The sequence below is a fragment of the Nomia melanderi genome, chromosome 5 (genome assembly GCF_051020985.1).
Source record: "Nomia melanderi isolate GNS246 chromosome 5, iyNomMela1, whole genome shotgun sequence".
Classification (NCBI taxonomy): domain Eukaryota; kingdom Metazoa; phylum Arthropoda; class Insecta; order Hymenoptera; family Halictidae; genus Nomia; species Nomia melanderi.
In genome coordinates, this window is record NC_135003.1 from 10,147,269 (window position 1) to 10,157,683 (window position 10,415).

At 43.2% G+C, this 10,415-nt stretch overlaps 2 protein-coding genes across 2 annotated transcripts; both read left to right on the top strand.

Annotated features, from left to right (window-relative positions):
* Positions 1-262: 262 nt before the first annotated feature.
* Positions 263-3,271, top strand: LOC116430856 (uncharacterized; the record flags this gene model as incomplete). The annotated part of the gene is made up of 1 exon (XM_076367841.1): positions 263-3,271. A coding segment is annotated over one exon (2,871 nt), but the record flags the coding sequence as incomplete, so codon positions are not given.
* A 1,541-nt stretch (positions 3,272-4,812) lies between these two features.
* On the top strand, positions 4,813-10,373 carry LOC116430855 (uncharacterized). The gene is made up of 5 exons (XM_031985476.2): positions 4,813-4,992; positions 6,442-6,842; positions 7,491-7,883; positions 8,290-8,694; positions 9,887-10,373. Exons 1-5 carry the CDS (start codon positions 4,846-4,848, stop codon positions 10,371-10,373), a joined length of 1,833 nt encoding a protein of 610 aa, XP_031841336.2. The 5' UTR covers positions 4,813-4,845.
* Positions 10,374-10,415: the final 42 nt, after the last annotated feature.

The following is a 10,415-nucleotide window of genomic DNA, read 5'->3' on the forward strand; positions in this document are numbered from 1 at the left end:
TCCCAGACCGCCTGGGACGCCATCAACATACATAACCACTTCTAGGACATCAGTTACTGGATACACTTATCCAATACCAAAAGAGCCATTCCCAACACCATCTACACATAGACCACCTAGACCACCAGGACCACCAGTGACACCTGGACCTTATATACCACCACAACCACCCGGACCGCCAAGACCGCCAGTCACACCTGCACCTCCAAGACCACCATTCCCACCGGGACCACCAGTTACACCTGGACCTTATATACCACCACAACCACCCGGACCACCAAGACCGCCAGTCACACCCGCACCACCAAGACCACCATTCCCACCGGGTCCACCGGTTACACCCGCACCACCAAGGCCCCCTTTCCCTCCAGGACCACCAGTCACACCCGGACCTCCAAGACCACCTTTCCCACCAGGACCACCTGTTCAACCACCGTCTCCACCTCCTAGACCACCATCACCTGGATACACTTATCCAGTACCAAAAGATCCATTCCCCACAACATCTCCACCTAGACCACCTTTCCCACCAGGACCGCCAGTCACACCTGGACCTTATATACCACCTCAACCACCCGGACCGCCAAGACCGCCAGTCACACCCGCACCTCCACGACCACCATTCCCACCGGGACCACCAATCACACCTGGACCGCCAAGACCACCCTTCCCACCAGGACCACCAGTTACGCCAGCACCACCACGACCACCTTTCCCACCTGGACCACCAGTCACGCCCGGACCTTATATACCACCACATCCACCCGGCCCACCAAGGCCGCCAGTCACACCCGCACCTCCAAGACCACCAGTCACACCTGGACCTTATATACCACCAGCACCACCCGGACCACCAAGACCACCAATTACACCTGGACCACCAAGACCACCAGTCACACCTGGACCGCCAAGACCACCAGTTCCACCTGGACCACCAAGACCACCCTTCCCGCCGGGACCACCAATCACACCTGGACCGCCAAGGCCACCTTCCCCTCCAGGGCCACCATCACCTGGATACACATATCCAGTACCAAAAGAGCCATTCCCAACACCATCTCCTAGACCGCCTTTCCCACCAGGTCCACCCGTCACACCTGGACCGCCAAGACCACCAGTTACACCCGGACCACCACGACCACCAGTCACACCTGGACCTTATATACCACCAGCACCACCCGGACCACCAAGACCGCCAGTCACACCCGCACCTCCAAGACCACCAGTCACACCTGGACCTTATATACCACCAGCACCACCCGGACCACCAAGACCACCAATTACACCTGGACCACCAAGACCACCAGTCACACCTGGACCGCCAAGACCACCAGTTCCACCTGGACCACCAAGACCACCCTTCCCGCCGGGACCACCAGTTACACCTGGACCACCAAGACCACCTTTCCCGCCGGGACCACCAGTTACACCTGGACCTTACATACCGCCAGAGCCACCTAGACCGCCAAGACCACCAGTCACGCCTGGACCTTACATACCACCAGCACCACCTGGACCACCAAGACCACCCTTCCCGCCGGGACCACCCGTTACACCTGGACCACCAAGACCACCCTTCCCGCCGGGACCACCCGTTACACCTGGACCTTATATACCACCTGGACCACCTGGACCACCAAGACCACCCTTCCCGCCGGGACCACCAGTTACACCTGGACCGCCAAGACCGCCTCACCCACCAGGACCACCGTTTCCACCTGTAACTCCTCCTAAACCACCATCGCCGGGATACACTTATCCAGTGCCAACACCAACTTTCCCTCCAGCTCCTCCAACTAGGCCTCCGCCTCCGCAACCACCAAAGACTCCATCAACTCCATATTTACCACCGTTCCCACCATCTCCCCCAACTAGGCACCCTCCTCCTCCACAGCCACCACAACCGCCAAGAACACCATCAACACCTTATTTACCGCCTCATCCACCTACTCGACCTCCTATAGAACCAACAAGACCTCCTTCACCACCACAACCACCTAGAACTCCGTCGACACCTTATCTGCCACCTTTCCCACCACAGCCACCAACCAGACCTCCTCAGCCACCACAGCCACCTCCAAGACCTCCTTCACCACCACAACCACCTAGAACTCCGTCGACACCTTATCTGCCACCTTTCCCACCACAGCCACCAACCAGACCTCCTCAGCCACCACAGCCACCTCCAAGACCTCCTTCACCTCCACAACCACCTAGAACTCCATCTACCCCTTACTTACCTCCTTTCCCTCCACAACCACCTACTAGGCCGCCGCAACCACCACAGCCACCTCCAAGACCTCCTTCTCCACCACAACCACCTAGAACTCCATCTACCCCTTACCTACCTCCTTTCCCACCACAACCACCTACTAGACCACCTCAGCCACCACATCCACGACCAACGCAACCTAATACTTACCTGCCACCCGACCGTACCACCAGACCTACTTACCCTACAACAAGGCCTTCATATGGAACTACAAGACCTACTTTCCCCACGTCTAGACCCACAACATCATATCATACAACTACAAAGACAACATATGTAACTACTGGCAGGCCAACGCCATCGTATGGTACTACTCCAAGGCCATCTTATGGTACTACTCCATCTTATGGTACCACTCCAAGGCCATCTTATGGCACTACTCCATCTTATGGCACCACACCAAGGCCATCTTACGGCACGACTCCGTCTTACGGAACTACACCAAGGCCATCTTATGGCACGACTCCATCTTACGGTACCACACCAAGGCCATCCTATGGCACTACTCCGTCTTATGGTACCACTCCGAGGCCATCCTATGGCACCACTTCGTCATACTTTACCCGCCCTCACGTTCCTACAGAACCAGCTAGTTACCTGCCACCACACAGCGAGAAACCGAGCACTCGCCCAGAACCTTACCTTCCACCTTCGACTCCGTCCACTCCGCGAGTCACCGTGACACCGCCACCACCACCCACGCCTATTTATACCCTCACGTACACAACAACCGAGTACACCCCCCCGCCGACCGGCCGACCAGGGCCAATACCGACTCTTCCGCCTACCACGAAGAGACCGATCGGTTATTTCTACCCAGTACCGGAAAATCCACTCGAACTGCCGCCATTCGTCCGATGAAGGGCACGAAAACGGTTTCAATGAACTGACAGTCGCGAACTATAATATCTCTTTTGTAATTTTTATATATATAAATATAAATATGTGTAAAATAGGTTATTTATGAATCACGGGTAGGAGACAGAGACAGCGCGACGCGATGGAAAATGTTAATGAAGTGGAAAATAAGGCGTGAATTATTTTGTCAATTACTTGTATCAAGTGCGCGTGTCTGAAACGTTCGGTAAACATTGTAGTAACTGTATTGATTGTAAAAAGCAAATAAATATTTTGCAGAAACTTATACCGTTAATTGTTTTTCATGAAAAATGAAACGCCTAATGGTATATTGTTCGAGAAAATCTATCTCGTGCAAGAAGTTCGAATTTGGTGTGTATGTAATAAATTAACAGTGATAAGAGAATAAAGTTTGTACAAAATGTACGTAGCGTGTCGTTACACCCGGTGAAAGATGGAAAAAGTTAGAAAGGGAAAGATGGTTAATATCTTATTAAATAGCACCGTGGCAGATTTCTATTTCGCACCAGTTTCAACAATGCCACTTATTATTATTCGATAATAACGTTCGCCGGAGAAAGTCTTTCGCTAAACTCGCGTCGCACGTGGAACCGTATGCTCAATTTCAGTTTGCACTTTTGATCTTTTCCACTCGATGCCCGGACGAAAGATCCACCCGAAACGCGGATGATCCCGATGAATTATACACCTGATTTGCCAGAGGGTCTCAAGAGTCACCTTTTCCGCCTACGGTACACTCTTCACTCATGAATATTAATGATTATGAAACATGGTTTTGCATAAAATAGCGGTCCGAAATAACACGTGTCCTTCGGATATATCGCGTGTATCGTGAATACACTTTCACAATCAAGCCAAGTATCTTTTAGAGACATAATTGGTCTATTCTTAATTTAATGTATGTGTCTTATTGAACTATGTCAAAATGTATTATCCTTAAGAAGAATTATCTCACAAATATCATAAATTATATAACAATAAAATACTATTGTTTGAATATTTAGAAAATAAAAACAGTTGGCATTTATTTTGAAAAAGTATTTAGAAGTGACGAATGAAACGTAGATGAAGGATTGATTTCTACTCAGAGTGATTCTTGATACAATGACATTGACATTCACTTTAAACATCGTGCAACTATATTCGACTCGATCCTCATGGCGTAGCAAGTAGCCCATAACCTGGCTCCTACTAGCATAACGAGCCTCCCCCACGTACAAAGAAATTTTCTAGGTTCGCGATAGAATCTCCAGTGAAAACTCTGTAGCGCGAAATGGGAGCTCGTTAGTTGCATATGGAGCTTCGAAAGAACATCGTCTCGTGGTTTTGCGAAACAGGAGTGGTAAAACGATTTCTTCGTTAGTATCGGAATCGATCACTAACTGATAGTTACTGCTTCTCGATTGACGATGAACATTTCCGGATAATCGCGTCTGATTTAACGGATTTCGCGCGTAATGTTCGGTAACGTTGTATGTTAATAAATTCAATAAATTTCCATCAGTTACTAAGATAATCAATAGTGAAAATTAGAAAGTATTCTGGTACCGTTTGAATCCCGTTTCTAAAGAAGTTTGAGTCTTTCTGTTTCGATAAACAGTTGTTTGAGTGCACGGTTCATTGATACATAGTACGTTCGACACTGCCAATGAATGGTTACGGAGGAGAGAAGCGAAGAGATTCCGCAAAAGGACATGCTTGAAACAGAACGAAGAACTGCGATTAGTATATCACAGCTTGGACTTTATTCTGATCACAGTGATCGGGAAACTAGAAATCGTCACAGTATTATTACGAGGAAATTCGCGATTGGAGTTATGGTGGTGGTTGCAGTGATACTAGTGAGTATATGTACTGACATTAAATACGCTTAACTGAATGCGTCAGAGCAATGTTGGCTCATATTAGTTACACCGCTATTTTATACCGCCGTTTTTTGAGATATATATCGCAGTGAATGTTCTCCTTAAAATTTAAAAAGAAAGACGTTTACAAACAATTTTATACATAAGTTCAATCTTTACAATGTTTCTATCTATGAAGGAATATTTCAATTTTTATATCCAGAACAGCTTTATAAATGTCTATACGTATTTTTCGAGGCGTCATTTTAAAGTATTAAACTGATAGCACCAACTATTTGTTATTTCATTATTTACATGCTGTTTATTAATGTATCGGGTTAATTGTTCTACCGAGAATCAATTTATACAATTATATCGTCGTGCTGCACAATAGAATTTAATCTTGGAAATCATAGGCCCCTGCGCCTTCCTGTTATTAGATCAATTCAGTTCAACGACTTCCTCGGCGTGATAGACAATCATTATCCATAGTTCGTTAACAGCTCACTGTATTCAAACCGTGCCTAAACGTCCTCCGTGTTCCTATATTTGCACGATTTAATGTGCACTCATGAGGGGTCGATAAATTCTTAATACCACGCGATGACGTGAATAGAAATCCCGCATGTAATTAAGGATATCTGGAATCGTTGCCCGGTTTATTCAATCGGGTAGTATGCGGCAAAAGTTTTTAATTGCTCGAAAGTTGATCCAGAAGATTATATCACTGAATTTAACAAGCGTTTATCAAATGCAAACAAATCTACATTAAGGAAAATATTGTTCGTAAAATGAATATTCATAAGCTTTTCCGGTCTACTTTCTAAGTATTATTACAACGTATCATGTAAAATATAATGAAAATAATGAATCTGATAACGGTGACAGTTTTGTTAAAAGCAAAGCTTTCGTCCTTTTATGTTTTAACGAGGCGCCATCTCCCAGAACAATAGGCGCAATTACATCTTGCCGAGTTTTCTCCCATGATTAATGTAACAGGCACAGTGGCGATGTTAAAAATCACAATTTCACCGTGAATCTCCGCATAACCCTTCCATGCATGGCGAACCAAGCGTCAAAGGAGATTTCTGCGCGTTTCACATATAGAGCGTTAACTGTGTTATGGCACAAATTAAATGTTGCTGATGCTGATTGATGCCATTGCCATTGCCATTGCCATTGCCATTGCCATTGCCATTGCCATTGCCACTTCCATTGCCATTGCCACTGCCATTGCCGTTGCCATTGCTATTGTTATTATCATTGCCATTGCCATTGTCGCTGCTGCTGTTCATAATAGTGTTGTCATTTATATTACTGTTTTAAGTTATTACTCCCTCATACCTTTACATCTATTATTTAAAAATGCCTAAAACATTGTGCTTTCTATGCCTTCATGACTATTTAATAACATATTTCTTACAAGATCACAATTATTTATTGTAGGTTGGAATATTTTTATACGATTTCACATCCGCCACAGCTGTAAACAGTAAAGTTAACCAGGAATCGAAGCACATGTACATATTGCAAAATGCTCTAAAAAAACCGACGAACGTCACGAGGAAGTTCTCCAATTCAACTCATTTGCCAAAATTGGATCATTCGACAACCAATCCTGTTTACATTCAGGATCGGTCTGACAATGGAAATTCAGGGAACTTTCTTCCCTACTACGATGCAGACAATCATAAAACGTCCGACCCTGAGTTAAGGTCGCAAAATATGCACAACTTTAAATTACGGAAAAGAGTGCTGAAGTCTGTCGAAGGCAGCGCCGATGAGCCATCAGTGGAGAGCAAACAGTTGTTTGACAATCACGCTGCTGTATACCGCGTGAGACAAAGGTAAGATAAAGATCGCATCTATTACACGATTCCTGAACCAATAAAATCATTATTAATTTTTTCCATTTCGCAACGTTCACATATTTACACGCTGTTAATGTGAAACGAAAGAAATTATGCATACGGCATTTCAGCTTAACATACATGAAAGTTGTTTTGATCATCCGTATAATGATCGATTATTATTACAGAATTTGGAAAGGAAAAATTTAACGCGTCGTTTGTTAACATAATCTTACATAATGCTCGCTAAGAACGGTTCGGGCATCGTTCGTTCATTCATAAATCAAATTCAGCCTTATTTATTTAGAATTAATGAAGTTTCTCTTTGGCTTGTACACCGCATGCTTATTTTTATGGAAGATAGTCTACACGCATTATTGTTGATTCGTTGCACAGCTAATTGCATAATACATATATGAAAAAGGGGAAAGATAATCGAATATATAGGGGTGCACGATACATTAACACAACTGTTGATTTTTTGTTTATTCGCAAAAGATCCTTCCTGTTATTCTGGATCGTCGCATACAAATATTAATATCTACGGATGTATTTTTCATTTTTCCAACGGTTCATAAAATCTGTAATTTATTATTAGTAAGGACTAATTACAAATTTCAGAAATTGATCAACATTTACGTACAGACACAGGTATCCAGGTGCAGTGGATGAAGATGAAAGCTCGGAAGAAAGTCGTCCAACCCCATTTCACTGGGAGTTGAAGTCACACCAGCCAACCGCGTTCAAGAGACTGAAATATCCTCAATTGACTCAATATAGATATCCACATGCATCCAGAAACATTCAGGATATCATAAAGTACCTGACCAACGAAGCTGAACTGCCGAACAGAGGCATCAAGTTCACAGGAGTCTACGTGAATCCAAAGAAATATGACATGCAATCCGACATCGGGGACGTTATGTCCAACAGCGATCGATCGGAAGAAGAGGAGCCTTATTCTAACGAAGATCCATTTTATCAATACAAACCAAAACATCCGGGTGATGTCAATTTGTTGGCAACGTCTAACGTTAGGTAAACGAATCCCGAAACTCCTTCAATTGTTAAAAGCAGCAGCCATTTTACATTCTACTCTTCAATGAATTATTCTAAATACAAATAATGTTATATAGAATGGCAAAATTTTAATTCGTTGTATCTTATAATTATACTGAGAATCAGAAAATTGTTCTAAAAATAAGAAACTAAATAGACGAATTTTACAGTTTGAAATATATCTATTATAATTATATATATATGTATTTATTTATTTATTTATAATATATCTATTATAATTATATATATATGTATTTATTTATTTATTTATTTATATATTTCAAACTGTAAAATTCGTCACTTCAGTTTCTTATTTTTAGAACAATTTTCTGATTTTCAATCATAATGTACATATTATTGATTAAAAGTTGATCAACATTTCCAGATTCTCTCCAACGGGTTTGCAGAGATACAATCCTTACTATGACGCTTACGGCCGACCCGCGTCTTATCCGACATCAGCCGTAGACTCGCAATACGAAAACGTGGCTCCTTATTCCGGCAACCTTGGAAAGCGACGGAAGCCGAAGCCGTTCAGCGTGATGCTAGACATTTATCCCATCACGGACATCGTAGAGCAGAATAAAAAAAACACCAGACCGAAACAAGTCCCTTTGGAAGATTACGACATCAGAAGACCGCTTCAATATAACCGAGGGCCAAAGTTCTATGCGCCTGTCCCGCAGCAGGTGGTGGCGGTACCTAATCAGCCAATGACAGACGAAGAGGAAAGACAACAGATGATTTTTCATTTAAATTTGTACCCTAAACGAAAGAATAAAATCACTAGGTACGTATAAACAACGAATGTACATCTAATAACGCGAATGATGGTTCCTTTAAGAAACTTGCTGCATCTGCTTGTTCGAAATACAAGTGAAGAAAAAGTAAAAAAAATATATTGGAGACAAATTGTTAGATGCAATTTAGATTAGCCGTCTCTGGACAATTAAGTTGGTGTTACCACCTTGTTAAATTTATTACTATTTATCAGGCTTCGTAACTTACCGTGCAATATATGAGAAAGATATGCAAATATCGCGAGGGAATATCCATATCCTTTCAATCGCGAGATTGTGCCGAAACGTTAAAAATTATGTAAACCCACTGCCCACGTTGCTCGCATATCTGCATAGGTCATTGCCTCCGTTAGCATCGATTACGTAATCACGAGCGGCGCGCCGGGGCCTTTGCATTTATTCCCGATCCACAAACCGCGGTTTTCTCGTAGCGTATCGGCCTGTAAATCGTGGAATCGCTTACAATGCGCTCGTGGCGTCGCCTGATGCCTAGATTTATCTGCAAAATCACCAGGAAGATCGACGAAGCCTTAGACTTTCACCGAACGACTCCTCGAGTGTGCACGAACCGCCGTAGGTTCGATAAAAAAAAAAGGAGAAGGAAAATACGAGACAAAATCGAACGAAACCGTTCGATCGTGGCGCTACAGGCTCGTTAAGGACGACCACGTGAAATGTCACTGACTAAATTCGTACGAGCGCGAGGCTGTCTTGGAAAAAAGCTGATCGTAAATTCTTAACCATGAACGGGTTGCTTCATAAAACGTGAAACGATCCGCTTCATTCACGTCGGCAAACGTTTGTTAATAGGTTGTACCGGAATTACATGTAAGTCGTAAAAAACACAAAGATTACGTAGAAGCAGGCTGAATCTCGAGGATAATAAAATTCCACGTGGAGAATTATTTTCACTTTGTAATAACATCGAATGAAATGCGTTGGTGTTACTTCATTTATCTTTTGCCGAATATATGTATGCTGTTTTTCAATACTACTCGATTAAAAAATTAAAGTCACTGTTCACCGAACAAGAGAATAAATACTTTTTAATCCCAATTCATATTCAACGCATGAAACAATTATGCAGAAGTATACTAAAAAAAGGGGCCGTTTTTAAAAATTATATCTGTTTTAATTTTTATGATGAATAGATTCATATATTTATGCAACTTTCATTTCCAGGCACGACATCATTCATCGATCGCAGTCGATGGGACCGGAAGATCGTCAGCAGTTTGTAAATAAAGTCTGGTCGCCTTTGGAAACTATTGCCAAGCATCTGGCAGTGGAACGTTCGAAATACGACAGCCCGATCAGCTTAGCTTCGTCGCGTTATCAAGAAACTGTTCTGGAAAATAAAGACGATGGTAAGTATGAAAAGAGAAAAAACCCGTCGGGAACCAATACTGACAACCCGGAGGAAACCGTAACGTTACCTTCGAATCATAAATCAAGCATTGAGGAGGATTACGCCAGCACAGAAAAATATGAATACGAAGCGTTGAAGATTGTTGGAACCACTACAGAAAGTGAAAAAGAAGATTCCACTACCTTGATGCCGATAGAAACAACAACTACTAATGAAACTAATAGCATCGATATTGCAAAAGACGTCGACACCATTGAAGGATTCAAACGATTCGTTGACACTGTATCTAAGACTAAATGAATTGTAATTTAATCGTTTTCCATTTATTGAGTAGATGATCAT

Excerpts from the sequence above, each read along its gene's own strand:
- LOC116430855 (XM_031985476.2), top strand. The coding sequence starts at position 4,846 with ATGCTTGAAACAGAACGAAGAACTGCGATTAGTATATCACAGCTTGGA. Across the intron at positions 7,884-8,289 it reads TTGGCAACGTCTAACGTTAG|ATTCTCTCCAACGGGTTTGC; the intron begins GTAAACGAATCC and ends CAACATTTCCAG. Across the intron at positions 8,695-9,886 it reads CGAAAGAATAAAATCACTAG|GCACGACATCATTCATCGAT; the intron begins GTACGTATAAAC and ends TTTCATTTCCAG.